The sequence below is a fragment of the Stylophora pistillata genome, chromosome 12 (genome assembly GCF_964205215.1).
Source record: "Stylophora pistillata chromosome 12, jaStyPist1.2, whole genome shotgun sequence".
NCBI lineage: Eukaryota > Metazoa > Cnidaria > Anthozoa > Scleractinia > Pocilloporidae > Stylophora > Stylophora pistillata.
This window is the reverse complement of record NC_142530.1, coordinates 818876-843580: the sequence shown is the minus strand read 5'-3', so window position 1 is coordinate 843580 and position 24705 is coordinate 818876. Positions and strand designations below refer to the sequence as shown.

Below are 24705 nucleotides of genomic sequence, written 5' to 3'. Positions count from 1 at the left end.
GACTGAAGAATATTTGTGAAGCTTGATTTCAAAATATTTTTCAGTCTGAGTTACAATTTGATGTTCAGTTTGGTTGGTTGTCATATATTTCAGCAAATTGTTTTCCCTTTCCTTGTTTACTGCAATACTTGTCCAGAAACTGGGGGAATTTCTTTTGTATTAAATATCCTTTTCAAAATTTTAAATATTTCTTTAGATTACATTTAGGGCGTTTCCTAATTTTGCAGCTGTAGTATTTTATTTTTGAGATAAGATTAAGTTATGTCCTTGGCTCAAGTCTTTCACTCTACATAATTCTGATTTGTTCTTATTTATATAGGAATGCATATGTTAAAAAGAGTATGTACTCTGGGTTCAAATGGTTACAATTTCTCCTAACTGTTTCTGATCTAATTTTTTGGCAATTTGAAAAAACAAGATGAACACATCTTTGCTGCAACCCTGACAAATCTGTTTTTGTGTTTAATTATCAATTATTAATTATTAATTATAATTTTGTGTTTAATTAATAATTTTGTGTTTAATTTTGTGTTTAAATTTTGTGTTTAGATATTTGTGGATTAAAAATAAAACATACATTTCGCTAGCCCTGTAATTTCAAGTCACTGAGTTTTACATGTAATTGGCAGAATCAAGTTGTATTGCAATACTGCACTCTGTTCTTGGAGGCAAATGAATTATCGAGGGCATCTGAGTACTTTATTTGCTGTTGTAAAATGTTTTGAACAAATTCAGATTAAGTGAAGTAAAAATAGTTGTGAAGCGAAGTACAAACTTCAAGGTACAAGAGGCAATATCGTGATGTTCAGTTGACTTCTGGCATTGCTGACAAATTCTTCTTAAAATATTCTCTGTCTGCAAAAGCAAATTTTTTTATTGTCAATAGGATTCTTATTCTTACTGATTGTGGATTTGTAATTTTTCAGTTGTTCCTGCTGTTGTGGAGAGGTTAGGTGACAGCAAGCAGCAGGTGTGGACATTTTTTCTCTTTATTGCATATTGTTAATCTCTGATTGTGTGTTACAAAATGTAGACATAGACTCCAGTTCAATTGACCTGAGCTGCTTGGCTGGGGTCCTTCTTTCTTGTACTCATACAAGACATTTTTTCTCTGACACTGACACAGTTGTTGAATGACTAGTTTTCAATCAATCAATCGATCAACTTTATTTAACGAGGGTAACACGGAACAGTGCTTCAACTGAGTAACTAGTGGCCCCCAGTTTTGTTGAAATGGCCCACCTTTCCTTTTCTCCCTTTGAGTCTCACTGTCTGAGGATCTGATTTTTAACTCTGCCTCTTAGCTATTATACTTTTAGTTGTAAATCACTGCAGGAGAATTTGGTGTAAAATCAAGATGTCACCCTTTAACCAATGAGTCCATCTATTCTCATCACTTGCTTGCTGGATATTGTCTAGGAATGGTTGGGAGAAGTTGCCTATTAGACATGTCATTTTATGAAAGGGTTTAGGAATTTCCCTGCTATGGAAACCAGGTTAAGCTTCTGTGATACAAAATATTTGCAACTTACTAAGTTGGTCATACGGACTGGTATTATTACTTCATGTGGTTCCAGTCTTAGAGCACTACTGGTTATCCAGGTTACTTGGTAATTTATCGCCTGGCAACACTTCTGTGATGATGTAATAACTTACATACTCACTGTAGATATTACAGTCAAGGGTACTGTGGTTCCAATGTGAGACCACCACAGGTTACCCAGGTTACTCAGTTATTTATTGGCTGGTAACACTTCTGTGATGATGTAGGAACTTACATACTCACTTAAGATGTTATAGCCAAAGGTGCTGTATTGTTGTAGGGGATTGAACACATTTCTTGTGATATTACTTTTATTGTATCTTACCTATATCTTGTGTTCCATGTTCATTTAGGTGCGAGATTCTGCTCAAGAATTACTGCAGAAGTTTATGTACCCAGTGTCTACACCTCAGGTACGTTCATCAACATCTTTTCTTTTTTCATTAGCTTAGTATACATTGTTTTGATATATCTGTCTTTTGGTTTTTAATAGCTGGAGATTATTATATTTTTGTTATCTTTTATAGCATGTGCTTGAACAGCTCATTTCAGCATTTGGTCACAAGGCTTGGCGAGTGAGAGAAGAAGTTTTGCATTGTCTGATAACTACTTTGAATGCGTGAGTGGATTGAATTCTTTGTATTTGTGAACACAAGTTTCTTAGAAGATCTCCTTTTCATACAGTTTGTATGGTTGTTGTTTCCTGATTGTAAGATGTAATGTTTCTTTTCTTTATTTACCTGTCATTCAAACATTTACCTGTTAAGAAAGAGAATTTTTAACAAAGTCAGAGATGAGGAGAAAAAAATATATTGAACAGATTTCTCAGAGCTATGCCAGGGAATGAAATAATGAATAATTATGTCTTTTAACCTCAGGACTGACACAAACATTTTTTTACTCTTTTGCTTTGTTTAGGTTTGGTCCATCATCTCTCACTGTGTCAAAATTTGTTCCACATATCTGTAAGCTTCTTGGTGATCCAAACAGCCAGGTAAGAGAAGTGAAATGCAGTACAGTGCAGTACTGCTTTAAAGTAAGTTGACAGTCTTGGCTCAAAACTCAATCCTCAATGCTTGAAATTATCAAGAATTGACTACTGAGAATTGAGGATGGAGATGCTCAAAGAACTTGGAAGGAATCCAATCCACTGTTTCAAGGAAACGATTTCATTATTGCCTGCGATGGGCAAAGTCTTCAACATGCAGCTTCTCTTTTTTTCAATAACTTGCATGTTGCTTGAGACTCATGGGTGAGGGTTAGGGTTCGAGTTTATACATTTGTTAAGGGGGCATTGATATGCTGTGTCAAGTTTCTCTAAAGAGATAAATTTTCTTCCAGGTTCGTGACAGTGCCATTAACAGTTTGGTTGAAATTTACCGACACGTTGGCGAGAAAGTGAGAGTGGACCTTAGCAAGAAAGGCATTCCGTCGTCAAGGTTAGTGGGGCATGCATTTTTTTAGTTATACAGAGCTGTCTGATCAACAATGCTTCACTTTTTTGTTCAGATGACGAGAACAGAACTGTCAAAAAGAGTTAGTAGCCAGTCTAAACCACTGGCTAGTCTGCAACCTTCAGCTGGCTACTTTCACCTCATTTTCCAATAAGGGATGATGAACAATCACCATTGATGGAATTTTTGCAACAGCCATTTCCCTGTTTTTACTAGAATTGAATGCAGAGTGTTCAGAATCTACCTGAAATTTCTGGGTGCATACTATTTCCTTTTTTCAAACTAATTGGCAGTGTCACTTCCATTTACAATTTCAAAAGTCCTTTTCAGCACAATCATCACTGTGGTGATCAAACTTCACCATGATTTTTGTCTGTTAGCCTCTTATTCAAGCCATTCTACTGCAATATTTATTCTGACATAATAGAAAACTTTGCTAATTAAAAAGTTTTGTTAAGATGTTTTAACTATTTCTTTAACTGACCAATTTCATACCAAGAAAAACTGTGTACCTCAATTTGTTTACTTGATTTACTAGATTAAAATGTTTTCACCATTTTCAGGTTATCAATAATTTATGCAAAATTTGACGAAGTGGCCAGATCAGGGAATATGGTGGTCAATGAACCTAATGGTATGACATGTGACTATTACTGCTGTCTTTATATTATGACTGCTTGCTAAAAATAGTGAAAAAATCCCCTGTACTGTATTGATACATTGCTACTTGTTACACATAACCTTTTACCCCCATGAGTGGCCAAGACATAATTTTTCTAACAATATCAAGCAGATGAGCAACAAGAAGTAAGAAAAACGTCAATATAGAGATTTTGGAGTCGATTCAATACCAAGTTCTCTGAACTCACATCATAAGAACTGTATGGCAGACAGTTAGGAGAATTACTAATGGGATCTTGAGTATGAAAAAGTTTAAGTTGGAAACAGCAAAATTCACTGTACTATTGCATAAGATTCTCCTTTGCAGCCCTAAGAGAATTTGCATGCAAGGAAATTGGAAGATATAGATGAGTATTTTGATAAAGACCCTTTGCTCTCTCAGGGCCTCTTATGTTTTAAGAGGTTCTGAATATTATTTGTTTTTGAAAGATATTGGCTTTTTTTTTTATTCCTGTAGAAAATGAAAGCAATTGTAGCATTTATTGCCTAAAAAAGATTCAATGATGTAATTGAAAATTGAAAGACTGATATCAGTTTTGAAAATAGTTATAGTTTTAATTGTTCTATCAACCTATCACCCACTGGCCATGCCTGAATTTTGGGAAAACAAAGACAATAAGAAAATTTTATTTTTGAGTGACTGTAGAATTTTCTTGATTTGAGTTGATATGTTCAGTGTATGGATTGAAGGATTTCAAAGATTCTGGAGAATAATTTCCATGTCCTAGTAATCATCTTATATTCTGAAGGAATACTAAATTTATTGTTAAAAAACTCTTTTATTGTGGACTCGTGGGTGTATTGATGAAGGATTATTTAAGAATAATGTGTTATTTAAGAATAATTATGTTATTTAAGAATAATGGCTGGTCTTTTGAATAACAGTGAGCAGAAGAATTTTAATTTTCTTTGTCAAAACTCTCGAAATCTAACTCAGTAATAAGTGTTGCAAAAATGTTGGGTTTACAGCTTGATTTTACTCTAAATGCTTTTCTGATAGATAGATATATATATATATATAGAGAGAGAGAGAGAGAGAGAGAGAGAGAGAGAGAGAGAGAGAGAGAGAGAGAGAGAGAGAGAGAGAGAGAGAGAGAGAGAGAGAGAGAGAGAGAGAGAGAGAGAGAGAGAGAGAGAGAGAGAGAGAGAGAGAGAGAGAGAGAGATTGATACAAAATAAAATTCTGATAATTAGAAAAGTAGAAATAAGATTTTTGAAAGGGATGAAAGTAAATGTTGTTGTCGAGGAATTTGTCGAGTTGAGTCATGTACAGCTATAGGTGCATTTTTGAGGTTGGTTTAATGGCAACCATGGGAATTTGCATTAATATGTTACTTATTATAAATGACAATTTTGGCATTCCAACTTTATTAGTATGAAAACAATTTACTAATTAATAATTTTAATCCTCGAATTACTGTCTCTCCTGGATAATACTTAACTACATGTAAATAACTTTGTTAAGACTTTCAGATTGACTTTTGTGTTTTCAATTTCGTTGGCTTAACACATTTGAAAAGAATGTTGACATTTAGGATAAATTTCATTTGTTCTTATTCACATTCCAGTAATGCTTGGTTGAAAGAGTAGCTGTTTTTATCCTTTTTCTCCACTGTTTACATCACTAATCTAAAGCTTCGGATATTTCTATATTTAGATCAACCTGTAAGAGGTTTTATTTCCACAAAGACTTTTTCTTTGTGCTCTGATCTTAAGTATCTTCAACTTATTACTAGTTCTTTTGTTTGCACTTTCACTGTTTTTTATTATATCTGCTCAATGTTGTGTAAACTGCATGAAATTTTTTCACTGTAGTCATGCAATCAAGAACACTGTGCGCGAAGATAATTAGACGGTCACATATCTGATTGAAAAAGCATGGACATTACATTTTTGTGTTAATAAAGGCTTGTTTCTGGTCTTCTAATTATCCAGGTCAAAAACAGAATAATTTGTCACAGCTGTTGATTTTAAGCAGAGATTTTGGGAGCTCATTTCAATATATGCAGCAAATACCTGACAACTCCATCTGTTACTAAGGATTGAAAACCATTTTAAGTTAATTTTAAATGGTTTCTTTACAATTCTTGGCTGAAATAAACATTAGCTCTTCAAATGAAATGAATATTTTCCCCTCATTTTGATCAATAACTTATAACTACCGACGGTGCTCTCATAAAATATTAAACAGTGGTGTGCTGCTATTGGCTACTGTTGCTTTTAAATTTATTTTCAGTTGATGCAAAGTAGGCTCCAATTTCACTTATTGGTCATAAACCGTGTTTATCCCAGAATAATACTGCACCTGGGTAATTATTGTTTTTAAGAAACTGGCCACTCAAGAATGCTTTTAAGGAACAAAGATCCGGCATAGAACAACATCCACAATTGGCTGACAAGAGGCTGAATTTAGAAGTGTAATTAATATGCTGTTCCAGCAGACATTGTAAAAACCAACATGGCCTCTTCTATGTTTCTCAAACAAGAGTAGCATTTATCTTGGAATTATGGCATAACAGTTGGTTTTTCGGTATCAAATGTTTCAAAAGCTGGTCTGGTGTTTCAAGAGGAGAATGTGGCATTGATCCATGAGCTAATTTTAGAGGAAAGGACCATGAAAGATTCAATGTTTTAATGAATGTCTGCCTCAGAATAAACTGCTATGGTGGATGATCTTTTGAGTTCTGATGGCATTTCTAAAGAGTATTTGGTGATTCTGAAGCAAATTGAAGATTATTGTAGCAGAGGGCCTGAGATAGACTTGGATTTTCAAAGGAACAGAAATGGTAATTTTTTACAATTTGAATCAAATTAATTTGTAGCAAAGCTAATAACTGATCTAAAGGCACACTTTGGCAAGCGTGATCAGCTTTTTGTAAATGACATTTGATGTCATCTGACAGACAGGCTGAGTTTATTTTTCAAGTTCTAATCTTCTGTGTTTCATTTTGTTATAAAAAATTATTCTCTGACAGGTAACAATTGCCTCAGTGTGATTGTATGTGCTCAGTAAATTCTTAAGTCAGTGTTTGTATTTATAAATGCAGATAGATGACTCTAAAATGGCAATTTCAGTTTTACATTGTGAATATATTTGGCTGTTTCATGTAGCATTTTAGTTTCACTCCAAAAAAAAGTGATCTTCGATGTACATTTCTGTACTCCTATATTTTAGCAAGTATAGAATATTTTAGCAAGTACATGAACCTTTTAAGGCATTGTAAACAGAGAAGCAGTATAAATGCAAATTTTAGGTATTTGGCAAGGAAAATTATTAGGATTCTGTGGATTAAGATTATAAAAGTTTCATCCTGCATGTCTCAGTTGTTACCTGTAGATTCAGATATTGTGTTGCTTCAAAAATGTATCAAATTGTAAGGTTCAAGACATGGAAAATTTTGTGCTGAACAATGAGTAAGATAAATCCCTTGATACACAGCTGTTTACTACGTTCTCAAGTAATTTAACAGATTATTGTCTTGTGATTTGTCAAATATTTTATCTGTGGAGTCGATGTATGATTTGTGTACATGTTTATGACATCTCTACAAAAGATTTGCAAGAAGTAGATTTATTTTGGAACCATGCAGTTGTTAATTGTAGCTTAAATTCCCACTGTGAGTAATTGTTCTACTGTCTTGAATCAAATTGCCATGCTGTGATGTGTTACAAGTAAATTTTTCTGACTAGGTTTCTCAATAAAGTTGATTTTATTCATCCACAAAAAAAAAATAAACACTTGAAATTTCAATTCGTTCTCAGGGTACTCTGATTAACTATGGCAATTTCTGCAAACTCATCTTCAAGTTTCAACATGTCCTTGCCATGGAAATCACACAACATTTATCTATAGTATAGTTTGCTTTTTGAAAAGAACTGTTCCATCAAAAGCAACTGTTTCTGCTTGAAATTTTTCCTTAGCTGTAATAAACTAGCAGTCATATCATTTTAGAAGTAGTCTCGCTGAAATTTAAAGGCTGGTCGCATTGAAACATTTGTTGTGCACTTGGATTTAGTTTGAGTAATTTCAAATGTATGGGTTCCTTACATTAGAGCCTTCAGCTGATTTGAAAATCATCTTCAAAGCTGAGATAAGCTGCAGAACAGCTTTTCCTTTCCAATTGTATTTTTTGCTGTCAGTAGTCAACTATCAGAGGAAACTAGATTAAACAAAAGATATTTTTATGAGGTTTTGTTGTATAGATATACAGGAAGGTCATCTTGATAAGATCTATTGTGAAACTCCATATACCTTAGGGTCATGCTATTTTTAAATCTTTTATATTCAAAGCAGTTATTATAAATTTTATGTTCTGGTTTTCCTGTCCTTGCTGTTGAATTATTTCAGCAGTTACTTCTTATTGAACAAAACTCCCAAGCTTTCAAACTTTTTAGCATCAGAAACTCTAGCTGAAAATGTCTAAATCAAGACAACTAGGTCATGTAACTCAACACTGTGAAGTGAAGATATCATGTCTCAGGTATATGCTGACACATTTTGTCATGAAATGCATGGGGATTGTACTTCTTCAAGGATTATAAACTGTGGGAGTATTATGTACAATAACAATCATGGGGAATAGGTAGGAAATTGATACTTTATTTGGAGGACCTGAAATAAATATATCAGCCATGTAAGTCATGTTCAGTAGAAAATCTTGCCAAAAATTGAGAGTTAAATTTTTCTTTGGTAACTTCTAGCATAGATATTGTCTGAAGATCTGGTACGAGTGTTCTGCATGAATCTTAGGATTGAAAATACTTGCCAAAAAAAAAAAAATTATCATAAGCTCATTTTTTTAAATTCTTATTTCACTTCAGGATCCTCCAGGGTGAATGGTGAAGTGGAGACAGATGGAGCAAAGGTAACGAAAATGGTGATTGGTGTATTGTTCTTGAAAAACATAAACTGCAGGCACCTTACTTTAGCAGAGGCCAGAACAGGTGTGATTTTTTCACTGGTATCCAGGTTGGGGGGGGGGGGGGGGGGAGAAAAGTAGGAGTCATTTGCAGGGGGAGGAAGGTAAAATGAATGGCTTCTTCTCTCATGCTGGAGTTGCCATTTGCAATCTTTTGGCTGTTGCTTTTTTTTTTTTTACATGGTTCTGTAACTTACAGTGCAGACTGATAAAATGAAGTTAGGAAGATATCTACGTTATCTCTGGGTTCAAATAGAGGGAGAAGACTTCAGTTCAAACAAACTTTTGAATTTAGTGAGCCATACAGTGAAATACGGCCTGCTAAATAGACCAATTGCAGAACATTTACCAACTGTGAGATGTATTGATTTATTTTACATCTGATGTGATCAGAATTATGTGATTAATTTATTACCATTATTTTTATACTTTTCTTTTATGAATGAATCAAATCATTGTTTCTGACTCTGTCATGTCTGGGGTATAAAACCAACTTTTTCTGAAACGTATATAAAAATACAAGAAAAGATACGGCATATTTTTTATTTTCAATGTCCCTGATAATTTGGCATATATTCTTGTATTGTGTACAGATGTGACTCTGAAATAGTTTGTAGCCAGGTGCAGAGAAATGTCTAGAAAAATTAGAAATTATATTTGCATGATGGATCTGGAGACAGAATGTCTGGAAGTGTCCAAACATAGCTTATAACTGAATAGTAATTATTTACAGAGTAGGGACTATAGAGTGAAACACAATGCATATATCTTTCATGTTGAGTGGCACATTAGAGACACATGATTTTGCACAGATGATAGAACACCCTTTTTTAAATTTTGAGCTCTTGACATGGGAAAAAATATTGACTTGTAACTGAGATGTTATGTTTGTAGTGGCTGTTAAACTTACAATTCATGGAAAAAAATTGTCGGCAGGTATTCTTATGTGTAGTGCTTTTGCATGATAATAGCGCTGGAATGATTTTGTGAAGCCGTGTGAATAATGATAAGCTTTCTTGCTTTCTTTGTGTGGCACTGTGTTGTTGTTGTTCTTTTTTTCCGCTTGCTGCCAAGCATGCGTCGTTAACTATTCGTTGATACTCGAAATGTCAAGTGGCCAAATTTAGGAGGTTTTTTTTCAGCCATTTCGTGATTTTGTAGAATGGTTTGTTTTAGTAGGTACGAAGTGGTTGATTGCAATTTCAGTTCTACATGATAGGGAAATGTTTTGTTGTATAAATTTAAGTGGTGTATCAAATATCAATTTTTTTCTTGTTTACTTAACCACCAATTGAAGTAGAATCTTTAGTGAAAGGAAAGTGTTAAATTATAGTTTGGCATTCTTTCGACAGCCTGATTTTAGTTTTCGTTCCACACAAAAATGGTGTATGCTCTTCCATCATATTTTAAGACTGTCATCGATTCCAGCTATCAAATCTCAAGTTTTTGTTCCCAGTAGAGACCAGTTAGTAATTTCTCCTTACATTATTAGCACATTGCTAAACGGGTAGGTGCGGAGAATGAATTACCACATCATTTGGAGGGATGCTGTTTGACCTAAAACCAAATTCTTGCAAGTAATATTACCAGGAAAGTATCTCAGAGAGTAAGGAGAATTTGTTTTGAGATCTTGGGAATGGAAGGCTTCTTGTTAAATATAATTTTAAAATCCAAATTATAGTCAACTTTGCTGGTTAGAGAGAGGAGCTTGTTAGAGCACTGACGGTGTAATTATTATTTTTTTTTTAATTCATTTAAACGTTTATGATTTGAATTTGTTCATTTTCAGCTTTCCACACCAGTGCCTTCCAGAACAGCATCCGTGAAAAAAGGCGGACCACAGAGAAAAACCAGTGGGTCTAAAACTTCAGGCCCGTCATCGAACTCAGGTTGAAGAGTTTTTGCTTCCTTTTTATATTCCTATTTTGTTTTATAGGTAAACTTAGTCTACGAGTCAGACGGTCCATCCTGCAAGGCGTATCCTTAAAGTGATAAAGACTATTACCACTCCTCCTTGGATGGGATGCTCGTCTTTCACAAAGTTACCTTCTCCCTCTCCCCACCCACCCCACCCACCCCATCCACTCACCAACATTTCGTCAAGTTTTCGTGACCACCAACTCATCACAGTGACGTGGCCGTGGTTTGAACCCGAGACCCGTTCCTCGAGAGTCCCGCTGGCGTTACGTGCCCGTCGCCATATTTTAAGGAATTGAACTGGGGGTCATAGGTTAAGACCAGTGGACTGATTCAGTATCATGACATTTGTATTGTTTGAAAGACCATTAATATCTCGATTTCCAATTGTAGTCCTATGCTCATGCAAAATTGTAATGCGATGGAAATGTGAAGAAATGAGAAGTAAGAACTTGACGAAAACTTTAGTGTTGAAAAAACTCTCAGCTTCCAGTTGAATCTAATAAAAACAGGAGGCTGGCTCATACTTTGCTGAGGTGTACTTATTTAGTTTTTATGGTTGTTTAACCCGCTAGTTTTCTTCACAGCTTCTGCAGGAGCAGTTGACGAGGCAGACTTTGAAAATGCATTTCTTGACTGTCCTGACATCAAGGTTGGTAAAAATGAAGACATGCGGAATACAAAGAACTAATAAACCATAAATCCAACACTATGAAGACCTTCGTTTAAAATTTGCGTCAAAACTGAGGCCGGGCGTTCTTCCGTTGTGACAGAAAAAGAGGCAAACCTTTTGCTCGTTAAGCCTTCATTCCCGAGATGTCATTAGTACTTCTCCTTGGTGTTAATGCTAGTAATGTTAATTAATAATCCCCCTGTTAATCCCCTACTTGATATATTTGTCTTAATTCTCGTCACTTGCCAACTTGATATTGTGGAGAGATTCTGTGTTGGTCACTCATGGGATTTAAATCTTTAACTCGTGATAGAGTACAGTGAAAAGGCAACATCTGCGGTACTAGATGTCTCTAACGGAAAGCTGTTTGTAAACGTTTGGCGCGAAAATATTCCATCATATTTGTTACCCTAGACACTTTCTGTTCCTCGAAGCACGCAGTTTCTTCGAGCTTTGTTATAAAAAAAAAAAAAAAACTGTTCGTCAGCAATTTTGACCTCCTACATGACTTAGAGATAATTTTTTTTTTTTCAGGTTTATAGCAGTAAAGATCTAACCGAAGAGATGGCGAAGATTCAGTCCGTGTTGTCGGATGATAAAAACGATTGGGAACACAGAGTAGCTGCGGTACGTATTGCATTTTTCAAGCTTTCCCTTCGTGGAGAGATTTGCGATGGCGTGTCGCCAAAGCAAAACCACAGTGATCACAACGGCCTATCAGAATGAAGGAAACAACACAGAGAGCCAATGAGATCAAAGTAAAACAAGCAAACTGCGTTAAGCGCGGGAAAACGCCAATAACGCTCTGACGAAGGGCTAACGCTCGAAACGTCAGCTTTTAAACCTTTAAGGCGGCCAATTTACACAATCAACTTAGTTGATAAAACCAAATTGCCAATAATCCAAGTCGCGATTGCATATAATTTTGCCTCTGATTGGTTGAAAGGTTGGTGCGTGCTTTCTCGACCAATCATGAAGCGAAGTTCAGTAGAACCAGAGATATGTCCACAAATGCATGCAGTAACGAAAACTGTGGCGAAATTCGTCGAAATCGTCAATTTCGCCCAGCTGATTTCACTTTGACGAATTTGACTAAAATTCAACGAAATCATCAGTTGAATCTAACTTACTTTGCTGTACCTTTGTATCCTCCTTTAGCTCAAGAAAATTCGCAGCTTGATTAACGGAGGGGCTTTAGAATACGATAACTTTGTGTCGCTGGTGAGACTACAAGAGGGCGCATTCAAACTCTCGGTTAGTAAAGTTTTGAAATAATTTGGATATATCAACAAAGTTGAAATGGCAAATTGGCCACCGTAACGATTACAAAAGCTGACGTTTCGAGCGTTAGCCCTTCGTCGGAGCGAAAGGGCTAACGTCCGACAAAGGGCTAACGCTCGAAACGTCAGCTTTTGTGATCGTTACCATTTCGACTTTGTTGATATATCCAAATTATTTGGTTACCCCCACCGACGCAGCCCCAAACAGTTTCTTTAGAAACTATCAGCCTTTATTCATTAGTAAAGTTTTGGTTTTCTAAATCGACTCGACGTTTCGGTGTAGGTTTTAGTTAAAAAATAAATGAATAAATGACTGTTTTGGCTGCAGTTTCCTATGTCATGCGAATTATGGAGATCCATCTTTCAAAATTCGTTTTACGCTGCCATCGATCACTTTTGGTCCTCTAAAGGTAAGTTGGGTTTTGAGAGAGCAAAATGTAGTTTTTTGCTAAAGTGTTACTCAAAGGAACCATCCGAAATTGTGACAATTATTTCTGGTTACTTTCAGACGAAGGATCTCCGATCATCTGTTACAAGAGAGGCTTGTGTAACCTTAAGGTGAGTTGCAGGTTGAAATTTCCAGTTTGATCTCCTGAATTGACAGAGAAAAGGAAGTGAGAATTTTCACCTGTTTCCTCTAGCTACTTGTCTACCGTCTTGAAGAATCAGTTTGATCACACGGCAGAAGCTGTTTTGCCGACCCTTATCAACTTGATCACTAACAGCGCCAAGGTGAGAAAAATCTTCTGTTCCCTTAAAGGTACTCTTTAGTTCCCTCAATCTCCAGGAATGTGACGTATTGCTATGACGTCAGGGCGATATTGCAGTGGTCGGTAGTTATCGTGCGATTTCTTATTGGTTGACAGGGATCGGAAGATCGTGGTGTACCAACCGAAACCGTACCCGCCAAAATTCACCCGATACGGGTCTAGCGGGGAATTGCTCAAAATTTTGTTAGGAATAGAAAACAACCTATCTTGCCAATGCGGTTAGCTGTTGCTTTTCTCTACCTTCTCACCTTTTCTAATGAACAAGCCCCTAATTAAGGACTGACTTTGGCTGCCATGACTGCAAAAAAAGTTATTTTGTTAGCTGGCATACAAACTTGCTGCGGTTTCAAAAGTGCACGAGCTGATCACGTGCGAGTTGTAAGTTCAAGTTTTTGCTTCCCTAAGGAGTTGGTGAGTTTTGTTCGACCCATGCCTCATGACCTGTTCTCCTCCAATTCTCCAATCAGAAATCGTCTTTGTGTTTTTTTCCTGACAGATTATGGCAACCTCTGGTCATGCTTGTATCAGCTTTATTCTGAAAGTGAGTTTTAAATTTCAGCTTCTTTTGTCGTGTTTAAGAATCCTATTTTTACATGTTGACGCATATTGATCTCTTTTTTTTTTTTTCTCTCTGTCAAACAGAATACTCACTCTCATCGGCTTATCCCAGTTATAACCAACAATATGACATCCAAGTCAAGCATCATTCGACGGTAAATGCCTAATGATATAACACGTCTCAGTTATTACTCGCGCTGTGACAAGTCAGTTTAGCAGACCTTACTACTCACCCACTCAAATTTACGACTTTTTTGTGGCCAAAACTCGTTATTTGTCGCCTATAATTGTTCATAACTTTAATAGACAAATGAAGAGTTAATGTGGTTGCTCTCCTAAATTGTCCTCCAACAAGGTTAGAAATGACACTCATCTGACTTTGTGTGGTCAAATTTTGAAACTTTATTCCGGGCAATTGCACGTTACAATCGAACAGGATTTTCGGACATTTTATTAGACTATTTTGACCTCCTCCTCTGAAGTTACTGTCCATTGTTAAACGTTGTCTTGACAGATTGTCCAAGCCATGTTTTAAAGATATATCATAGAGCAAAAGTGTTCTTATTTTTTGTACTTTACGATTGAAATAGTCTACGAAAATCGCCCTTGAACGATTCGTTTATTGCGGCAGAGTGTAAGACCTTGATATATGTTCCCTCAAACTCTCGCAATGTAACTCCTTTTGCATAGGCAATGGATGGTCAAAAAATTGCTGTGTTCCCTCATCGAAATCATTAATTAATACATATTTGGTTTTTATTTCTTTTTCAGTCGCTGCTGTGGATATGTTGACCTGTTTCTTACTCACTGGGAGACGTCCACAATAAAATCGTAAGTACACACTAAATTTGCAATGCTGCCATTTTTTTTTTCTTTGTGTCAAAGCGGCAGATTTTTCCCCCCCCAGAGTGCCACATTTTTCGATTAAAAAACCAATCATATTTCTAAATGTCCGAAACACCAATGATTTTGCGAACATTTCCGAAGACGTACCGAGTATTCTCCGAAAGGTGTCTTGAAGAGTTTGCACCAACTGTTTTCGTTTCTTCCCTACAGAACTGAACTTCTCAACCAATATGCGATCATTCGCATGAAGTTTTGTTCTCTTGTATGACTTAAATTTATTTTGTGCTTCATAATTTTCAAAACATTTGTCAGTTTAAGCTGCTAGAGCTCATTTTTCCCCGTCGGGGGGGGGGGGGGGGAAGGGGGAATCGCTCGACAAGTGTGGGCTTCGATGAGACCCGAGTTCCGGTCCACCTCCGTTGGAATCACTCCGAGCACTTTCAGGGTTGCAAGTACAAAGATATCAGTGTTGAAATAAATAGAAAATGTATTTAAGATTCGGGGTGACTATTTTCTTGTGTATGTGAAGCTGCAATACGTTTTCTCTTCTTTCCTCTTCTCAGCCGTGTTAGTGAAATAGAGGAAGCAATTCGGAAAGGAATTTCAGATGCTGATCCCGAAGCCAGGGCTGGCATGCGAAGGTAGATACAAGAAAGAAATCTTGGCGTGATAAGTCATCGGAAATTTCCCTTTTATCGTTCGGAAGAAACTGTTCCGTGCCAGAGTTTTGGTGTCCAAGAAGTTGCGAAACCTGACCGCTCACCTTAAGGAATTTTCGGTTCTTTTGAAATGCGGTTTACTGATATTTTTGACAACAAAATCTCGCAAGTTTTATTAGGAGCTTTGAAAGGTCAGTGGTCTTGTCTCGTCGATAATCGGAGAATCATTGTGGAGCCTTTTATGTTACGCAGGCACGTAGAAATAGCGTGGCGGAGTTACTACGGAGAGAATTTTGCGAAGTTCTACCAAAGAGTCTACCTGTCTGTCACCATTTATTTCTATTATCTTGTTTTCCAATGTCTACATCAGTTTTTTCAAACCGCAAAGCGTAACTGGAATTTACGCTTGAATTTTAGCGTTCAACTTTAGGGGAAAAGACGCAAACTTTCTACCATAATTAAGATTTTGATAATATTGTAGAAAAATCGAGCCACTGCTACAGTTTTTCTCTTCAAAAATTTAAATTGGAATTTTCCGAAGATTTCCCGTCAAGATGGTCAACGGAATTAGTTTTGAGACTCTGGTTGTTTATCTCATTGGATACAGAACTGGACTCTTTGCTTCGTGTTGGAGCCTATTTTTTTCCTTTTGTTTTTTATATTCAATAAGTTACTGTAATTCAAATCAACTTGCAAAGTGTTTGTCGCAATAGGAATGCGCTGATCAGAAACCAAAATGTTCTAGAATGTAATTTTTTTGTTGTTGAGAACGAAGAAGGTTCTGTGACGCCTAGGAGACGCGAAATGGACAGTTTCGTTTTCGCCAAGTAATTTTTATTTCTCTATTAGTGTGGATGATTGAATCTCAAAATAGTTCAACACCCCCAAGAGATTGTCCTAACTACATACAACTCTTTTCTTTTGAAAAGAAAGAATATAACTGTAAATGTAAACGCCATTACTACTTCCCAATACAGATCGAAAATTAACAGCTTTACGGAGCACTTTTGAGTTTGTTTGTTCATGTGCGTTCTTATAAATTTTCAGGGCTTTCTGGCATTACCATGAACACTTCAGAGATAGGGCAGAGAGGTAGGTCTGCTTTATATTTGAATCTTGGCCTTCCTTTCAGCTGCCAAACAATCTCTATGAATATTCATTACTGGATAATTAGTTCTGCAATTCGGCAACCGACCAGATTCGTGTGCGGTTCGGCAACTTTACATGTATTTTTTTTTCCTCGTAGTTTTGTTAATTGCGGGAGTGATATTTTGAGTTTTTTCAGGCTGGCTGCCGTAAACTAAAGCAAAAATATAGATCGCAATTGATTTCGTTAATATATTGCTGTCTTTTCTTCGCACAATGCCTCTGGAAGTGTGGCGCAGAGGCTACTTCATAGAGGACCAACCGTCATGGATTTACTACTACAAGTACAAAACCTAACTCTTAGCATCCCAGTTTGAATTTGGCCCTCAAAATTTCATACTCTGTTCAACTTATTTTTTTCCTTTTTTCTTGCAGTTTGTTGAAATCGTTCGATGCCTCGAAGCAGAAACAGCTCGAAAATGACCGTAACCTTTCCAATCTTGGCCCTGTAAAAAGTTCATCGTCCGGGCGATTCGTTTCTGTAAAACCGAGCAAGCCGATTTCTGGAAACAGGGTGCGCTCATCCAGTGCGGCTAGCGAAGACGGCACTACAAGGTTAGATTGCAGAACACATGATAAGAAAATTAACGGGTTGTTTAAAGCTTTAATTTCGTGATTTCACGGTTTGTAATTATTGCTCAAGGGTATAGAATCATTCAGCATGCTTCTCGAAGAGTTTTTTTCTCGTGATGGATACGTTAGGTTTTTATTTTTCGTGCAGATTTTGCTGTTTGACGTGTGCGCCTCACGTACAATGGCGAGTAATCTTAATTAGAACTCTTTGTATAGCTGTTCAGTTCAATAGCTCAATGTTTACTCCTACCTAGCGGAGAAAATACAGCAATAATACACCAGCAGGTTTCTCTGGTTTTTATTCAACGATTTGACATTCAATTTTTCAAAGTGTGTAACGATTTTCTTTAAGTGCGAAAAGCATTTTTAATCGAATCTCGTCTACTCTTTATGTTAAATTTTAGAACTTCTGTTAATTCGCGTTATGGTTCATTTCATGTGGAGTTATTTAATAGGCGTGCATGAATTCTCTAGTTGAAACGAGAGGTAGTTGAGGCAGTTCACACCGATATGAGCGCCAAAACACGATATTGCAGAGTTGTGTATTGGCTTTACAATGGAATCCGCAGATTTAGAAATTTTCGAACATCGCTTTTCTTTCTTCTTCTCTTTGGTAATTAGGTAGACTTAAAATGCTTGGCTGTTATTTTGGATTACAGCACAATGGTTTGCCGCAAAATGATTTCTGCTGGTGGCGCGGCTTTGAGGAATAAAAGAAGGATTGATTCTATTGTGTTAATAACTCGCCAAGTAATTATTGTTGACGCATATCGATAGATATCGAGTGTTGAGCAATGTTTACAGATACTTTAATCTGTTTCAATATAGTTTCAAATTATGTGAGAACCATGTCAAGTATGTTTTTGAGTCGTGATGAGATTGCCGCAAGGCGGTGAATGTGTAATTGTAAATGGATACTTCGGTGGTGTACGGAGAACTCAAATATCCTTAATTGCCGTAGGTAGGATTGAGTTTTCCTCACATGTTATTGTTTACAGTTCACGTCACACAGCGCCTTCCCGTCAGACAGTGGGAGCCTCAAGCCGTGCAGCGAGAACCACTCACAGAGAAGGTGAGATAAAAAAGGTGGCAAAGTTAAGACGCCTATACCGACATGAAAATTGTCCCTTGCTCACAAGGAAATTCCTGAATTCTTGAAGAATTTAAGGGTAGGCGAGGAAGTAACCAAGAACATGACATAGTCGTGCCAAGGTCAGGAAGAGTTGTTTAAGTCGTTATGCAGCCAATCCTTTGTTGGTAGACAGCAGTTTTACAGTCTTGCAGAAAGTTTTACTGCTTGAAGTAAAGTAAAGTAAAACTTTATTTAGACAGGGTAGCCCATTCGGCGCGAAGGCAGGTACCCATAGGGTCCCTGTATCAAAATGCAATTATGATTGCAATGTATCGAAACTAAAATTACGTTAAAAAATGTAATTTCTATCAAGTGACTTAAAAAAATTAGAATCGCGTAAAAGCACTGTTTTGCGCGGCCACAGAACGTCTCTATGACTCTGGTTTTCCTAAGATCAGTAGCCACCATCTCATTAAAAATTTTCGCTCTTTTAAAAGAAAAGTCTTTTTTCTCAAAACCTTTATTTGCCTTCGGTAACAATAATGTACTATTTTGCTTTGAAAAATAGTTACGATTATTAAAAAAAGCTAAAATACGGTGAGAAATAAGCTAGAACTAAGGAGTTAGGATTTCAAAATCTTATTTAATCAACCGTAATGCAGATACTATGGAAAGTTCAAGTTAAAGATCGGGAGGGAAAGGGCTTACGTATGCTTTGAGTTACTTTCATTCAATCACATCTTTTGCGATCTTTTTTCTCAGATTCCCGCCATGCTGTGGCATCTAAGGGAACAGGCTCTCTCCTTTCTCCCATGGCTGCTCTTGGTCGTTCCCTCAGTAATATCGACCAGCGGTCCGCTGAACGAGCCAGTGCTCGTTCTAAGATCCGCGCAGTACCTCGGACGTCACCTCAAAGCCATCACATGCAACAGCGCCAAATTCGACCCCAATACCCCTCCAGGGGCACTGTTTCTCAACGTAAGTAAGAAAAGGAGCGTTACAAATAAATAGTGGAACAACTAATCGAAATGAAAAAAGAAAAACGAATAGATAAACAGAATCTCAAAGTTAATTTTCTTTTTTTAGCTGGAAGTCGATCCCAGTCTCCTGAACGATTGCTATCCACCTTCCCTCCCCGGGAGAGGTCTGAGGTGTACTGTCGGAGAGAAAGTATATCTAGAACAAAGATACCCACTCCAAGGTAAAACTAATACGTAGCGAAATTCTCCAAATCGTTGATCTTACATGTTGAAATGATAGTAGGAGAATTTAGCCTTTTGTCATGGGGTAAAAGATAGAAATTAATGCTTAGACAACCATGGTGCCTATTTAGTTAGAGAGAGGTCTTTTTCATTAGAAATTAGAATTTCAAACTAAGTCGTATCCAACAATGTATTGTCTCTGAATTTTGTGAAAGCCTGTTCCTCTTTTGTGCTATTTGTTAATTGGGCGATCGGTTTTTTTCAGTGCATTGAGAACTTCCTTCGGGTCCTGAAACAACAAGAGAAATAGTTTAATTAAAGGGGTTTCAAAAAAGGTCTACCGCCGCCTAGAAGACCTCTAAGCGCGCCTGTTTAGCGAGTAGGCTCACGCGTTTGGTTACACCCTACGGGTCTTTTTCCGGGACCGCCACTTATGGAAAAAGTTATTGAAACGCCTTTAAGTGCACGGAAAGTATAAACCTGTTTCTTGTGGTAGATTGTCTTTTTTAAGGTTACGGTGGCCAATTTACCACTTCAACTTTGTTGATATATCCAAGTTATGTCTTTTATAAGGATTCATAGTTGTCGTGTTGTTTTGTGTTAATTAATTTCGTTGTTGTCGGTTTTCTTCTAGTGTCTCTAGGCATGGCAGCAACGAGAATTTGGCTGGTATTGACAGCCATTCGCCCCAATCTCACCCCTCTAGTTCCCCCTCTTTCCTTCCTGTTCGTAAAACTCCGTGAGTACAGCCGATTGTGTTCTTCTTGTTGTATCCAGTCGCCATCAATGCATACGACAACATCGTTCTTACAACCCTCGTCAGACCCTTTTACCTTCCATTCTTTGTTCCATTAAACGGCGCACGACTAACGCATAATCAATTCTCCGTTCACCGTAATTGGTTATAATTTATGATGATTTATTTTACTGTCTTTTCCAGAGTTGCTCGGAATTTCAGCAACGAGAGTCTAAATAGTCCTAGGAGCTACTCGCCCCAACCCTCCCCTCCTCCTTCTCGATCTTTTCTTCCTGTCCCCAGTCCTAAACTTCAGTAAGTACTAACTTTTAACTTGAAAAACCTCTTTTATAACAGTTCTAATATAGAATAACATAATCTAAGTAAACAGCTTTATCTGATTACTAACCATAAATGTATTAATAGAAGCTAGTGTAACAAAGGGCTTTTTAAATCTAAGCTTACTACGAAAGAGCACTTGTTTTCTTGTTTTTTAAGCTTGCTTTTGTAGTCATTGCAGTATAATTTTTTTCTTTTTCTTTTTTTTTTTTCGGTTTTGTATCTTTAGCTACAGACTATGATTCTGTTGATCATCTGACGACTTTGCTTTGCTTTGCTTTCTCATTGTGACTTCATCTTTCATTTCTCCAGTTTTCCTATCAAAATTTTATTTGACATTTCCATTAAAACAGTTTGTTTTGGTTTTGTTCCTGTACCTACAGATGATCGATTCCGCTAATGTCCAGTTGATTTTTCCTTGCTTCCTCGTTGTTATCAAACTTTTCGTTGTGCATCTTTTTGTCTTAACCTTTTCTTGCCACACAGTAATGTTTTTCTTCTTATCATTCTTGCGAACGAAACGCTAGGAATTTCACATTCATCTCGTACTCTGTTCATTTTCATTCTTGAACAACTGATTGTTGTGGTCTAATTGTCTTTTATTGCAGTCTTTCTCGGCATCTTAGCTTCGAGTTTCTTCCCAGACGGCGTCCTTATTCTTGTGTCTCCTTCATTCCTGTTCCGAGCTTGTGAGTAACGTCGCTTCTCGTAGGAATTCTGTGACATAACTCTTGCCTTGTCTTGCCTTGCTTTTAACTTTTTACCCTCTGAAGAATGCTGCAACTAGCACACAGCATAATCCGCCGTGCTGATATGAATTTAATTTTACTGTTGGCTACAAGAAGCTTGAGCTTTATTCTGTGAGAGGAAAGGTTTTTCGCCATTGATTATAGTGATTATCGACAACTGTAGCTGCTGCGTCTGTGATCGAGTGCTCTAATGCCGACGAAGAATGGCGTTATCGAATTTCTCCAACAAGGATATTTCCTTAATTTAATCCTTTTTACAGTTATATTCGAGCACTTTTCCAACGCCTTGGTTTGTCCCTGCTAATGGTCAGGCTCTCTGCCTTAACCAATCAGAGAAAGGGTTGATTATCCACTCAGCCAATCACTTGCTAAATATCGGTGACAGTTTTCCCGCGCTTAATGTCAGTAACTTTTTCCCATGCTTGTACTGAAGGCTTCACTTCCTCCCGCGCTTGTGGCGGTACTTTCCCGTGCATTGTTCTATGATTCGGATTTTAAATTGATTCAGTTTTATCACCGTGGTGAGCGTTTGAAAACCGCGCTATTATTGATAACACATTACTTTTAATACATTATTATTGATAACACATTACTTTTAATACCAACTCTTACTTACACAATACTTCAATAACCCCCACTTTTGATCATATTCAGACGGTTACATCCAAAAGAAGGTGAATACTTCAATTCTTGTGCCCGATTTAATCTTATATTTCCACGATTCTCTTTCACAGTCGCGCACGAACTGCTTCTCAATGCAGCTCTCGCGCGAGTTCCCGCGCGAGTTCACGCGGAGCGAGTAGAGACCCTAGTCCTGACCGGAGAGGGGATAGGCGAATGAGTACAGAGCGAGGATATAGCCCAAGTCATTTACCAGTGATGAAGAAGACAAGTCCGTTGCACAGTGAGTACAGCTTTGAATTTGGTCGCGAAACGAGGAGAGGAACTGTTACTCTTTGCTTTGTGCAAAAAGGAAAGGAAGAGATTGCAAACTATGAGTTTGTTTGAGATCGAAAAATACAGGGAAAGTAATAATAAATCGAGCAGGAACCACGATGGCGAATAATGGAGAAAACTTGAACAGATCGCACAAAAGAAGAAAGATAAAAGTCTGTGCTTGAAGGAAAGACCTACTCAACCACAATCGCTCTGACAAAGGGCTAACGCTCGAAACGTCAGCTTTTAAAACGTTCTTCGATCGCCAATTTACATTATAATCTCATTTGATAAAACTAAATTATCTCGAACTACCCTCCACCAACGCAGCACGGCAGTTTCTTTAGAAACTTGCCCCCAAGAATCAGCAATGTCGAGAATGTCTGAAGAGGCTACAGAGAAAGAGAGATAATGAGTTAGAAGATGGCCTGTGTGACTGGGGGTTTTTGAGCGAATGTTGGAAGTAAACTCTATCGCGCTGAAAAAATAAGAAGCAAATGTTCCGAATTATTTTTCCTATTCCCTCCTTTCCCCCTCAAAAAACAACTATCTGCGCTCGCTGCTTCTAAGGTTGCATGGAGTTGATGAACGGTGGAAAGGGGATTTCAGTTTTGCCTTTCTTTTTTCCGTTATCGCATCACTAGTACAAGAACTTTAGCTGCAACTACCGCGTTTTTGCCTGGCTTTTCAAATGATGTCCTCTTTCCTTACCCTTATAGATCCGCCAATGGTGAAACAGTCAAGTCAAGGCGAGCCCACGAGTAAAGGTGTCACTGAAGAGGCGGTTTGGAACGCTTGGGTAAGTCTCTCTTACAATATCTTTTTAAGCGTTGCTAATTTTTCTCTCGACACAAAATTTTTTTACGCTATTTTTTTTTAATAATTAACTCTATCTATCCTTGGGAAAGCTGTCGTTTTTCCTTTTTCATACGGTGAAACCTTTCTTCAGGGAGATTTTTTCCTTTCGAGAGACGTAAACTTTGAACCCAGCTGAAATATGCCCTTATAACCTCATTAAGCGCTTCGGGACGAGTGTTTCTTCAGCCGCGGGAAAGTTTTGAGCAACACGAGCCCGGTGAGAGGTCTGTTATCGGCAGTCTGTTATCAGTGCTAGACGCCCTTCAAACCTCTCCGCGACTCTTCTCCAGTCCTCTTGCTGGCTCGTCCTGCAACAGTTATTAATGAGGGACTGCTTGAAAACTATCGTAGAATGGGGTAAGTTTCTAAAGATACCGTGGTGCTGCGTCGGTGGGGGTAACAAGATAATTTGGTTATATCAACTAAGTTGAAATTGTAAATTGGCCACCGTAAAAAGTTAAAAAGCTGACGCTTCGAGCATTAGCCCTTCGTCAGAGCGAATGATATTGTTAAAGGGACATTTTCTTTTGTTCCCAGGGTGCCCTCTGGGAAGGAGATTCCTCTAAGCAAAAGGAAGAACTCAAGCACACTCTGTCACTACCTTTGGAGCACCAATTTTTATTTCCGTTTGATTTTTCTTTCAGCATAAAAGCCCATCCAGAAGAAAGTACTCGTTTGGTTCTCAATGTTCTGATGACGACGATAGTGACGTGGCCAGCATATCATCTGAGAGATCCTATGGATCTAGAGGCTCACGGAATCACCCAAAACACTTGGAACCTGGAAACGTAAGTTGATTGAAATTCATAATTGAAAGGAGAGGTATGTTCCAGAAACCTAAATTTGTCTCTGCCTTTTAAAGTCTATATGAAATCGTTACTCCGAACTCACTTGCAGGTCACAAAAAGTAACCTAACCTTTCGGATGTGCTTAATATTCGTTTACGGACGCTGCCATTTTGAATTTTGCTTAGCAACCTGGCCGCTTGTGTGTGACTTCACCATTAATAATCCAGCGATCGTGTTTCCCTAGAGGGCCTAATTAAATTCTTATGGGTAAATCTGACAGATGATTAACGTGTAGCTTTTTATCTCTTCAAAAGTCACTAGAGTGTTTACGTTGATTTTATCTGTGGTAATTACTCATTGGATAACCCCCAGAATACTTTCGTAAACACCATACTTTGTCTAAAACGCCCGTGTACTTGTGATCTCAAAATTTTTTTTATCGACTGCTTTTCTCGTGCGCGCGGAATGCGTGACTATTCGAGCGAAGAGCTTCGGGTCACGGCATTAATATTGAGCTTTGATCAAGTAAAATCTCGAATAATCTTACTTAGTTTTCACATTTTCCGATCCAGTGCCATGTACGAAGCGAGACAATTTATTGAATTCATTGATGACCGATTTCCAAGCGTGACAAAAAATTAAATTTTAGAGATACACAAACCTCAGCAGGACAGAACTAAAGATTTTTTAGTAATTAAACCAGTTCTGTTTTGTAAATGGTACCTGTCGTTTATTTTGGACAAGCATTTCTTGCTTCACGAACTACAACGGAAAGCGAATAGATCTAAGTTAATTTTATCATCTTGAATTCGTTCAATGACCTTCAAAGACGTCGAGATGGTGTGTTTATGTACAGAACGAAAGGAAAGCGCTCTAAACTGCTGTTTTGAGGTTTTTTTCCTCTATTTTCAGCCGTTCTCATCAATTATTCATAATCTTTATGTCACTGATGTCGTTTGACCAGAAGCAAGTTTTTTCCCAATTTCTTTACTACTGTAAACATATA

General features: G+C 37.4%; 1 protein-coding gene across 8 annotated transcripts in view; it reads left to right on the top strand.

The window, feature by feature from the left end:
* The window catches only part of LOC111327383 (CLIP-associating protein 1-A), a 44259-nt gene that overhangs the window by 5019 nt on the left and 14535 nt on the right, over window positions 1–24705 (top strand). Inside the window, exons 3-30 of one of the 8 annotated variants that reach the window (XM_022931544.2) lie at window positions 927–970; window positions 1897–1956; window positions 2071–2162; window positions 2462–2537; window positions 2885–2982; window positions 3561–3631; window positions 8500–8543; window positions 10387–10486; window positions 11102–11166; window positions 11722–11814; window positions 12346–12441; window positions 12976–13025; window positions 13109–13199; window positions 13734–13778; window positions 13880–13950; window positions 14567–14626; window positions 15205–15282; window positions 16348–16392; window positions 16822–17001; window positions 18018–18091; window positions 18854–19069; window positions 19178–19292; window positions 19928–20032; window positions 20234–20344; window positions 20977–21057; window positions 21852–22021; window positions 22773–22852; window positions 23556–23699. In XM_022931544.2, the coding sequence (XP_022787279.2) occupies window positions 927–970; window positions 1897–1956; window positions 2071–2162; window positions 2462–2537; window positions 2885–2982; window positions 3561–3631; window positions 8500–8543; window positions 10387–10486; window positions 11102–11166; window positions 11722–11814; window positions 12346–12441; window positions 12976–13025; window positions 13109–13199; window positions 13734–13778; window positions 13880–13950; window positions 14567–14626; window positions 15205–15282; window positions 16348–16392; window positions 16822–17001; window positions 18018–18091; window positions 18854–19069; window positions 19178–19292; window positions 19928–20032; window positions 20234–20344; window positions 20977–21057; window positions 21852–22021; window positions 22773–22852; window positions 23556–23699 (2555 nt within the window). Of the gene's footprint in view, window positions 1–926; window positions 971–1896; window positions 1957–2070; window positions 2163–2461; window positions 2538–2884; window positions 2983–3560; window positions 3632–5974; window positions 6465–8499; window positions 8544–10386; window positions 10487–11101; window positions 11167–11721; window positions 11815–12345; window positions 12442–12975; window positions 13026–13108; window positions 13200–13733; window positions 13779–13879; window positions 13951–14566; window positions 14627–15204; window positions 15283–16347; window positions 16393–16821; window positions 17002–18017; window positions 18092–18853; window positions 19070–19177; window positions 19293–19927; window positions 20033–20233; window positions 20345–20976; window positions 21058–21851; window positions 22022–22772; window positions 22853–23555; window positions 23700–24705 lie in introns of those variants that run through there. The other 7 variants (XM_088741895.1, XM_022931546.2, XM_022931545.2 and 4 more) reach the window with 7 other exon arrangements.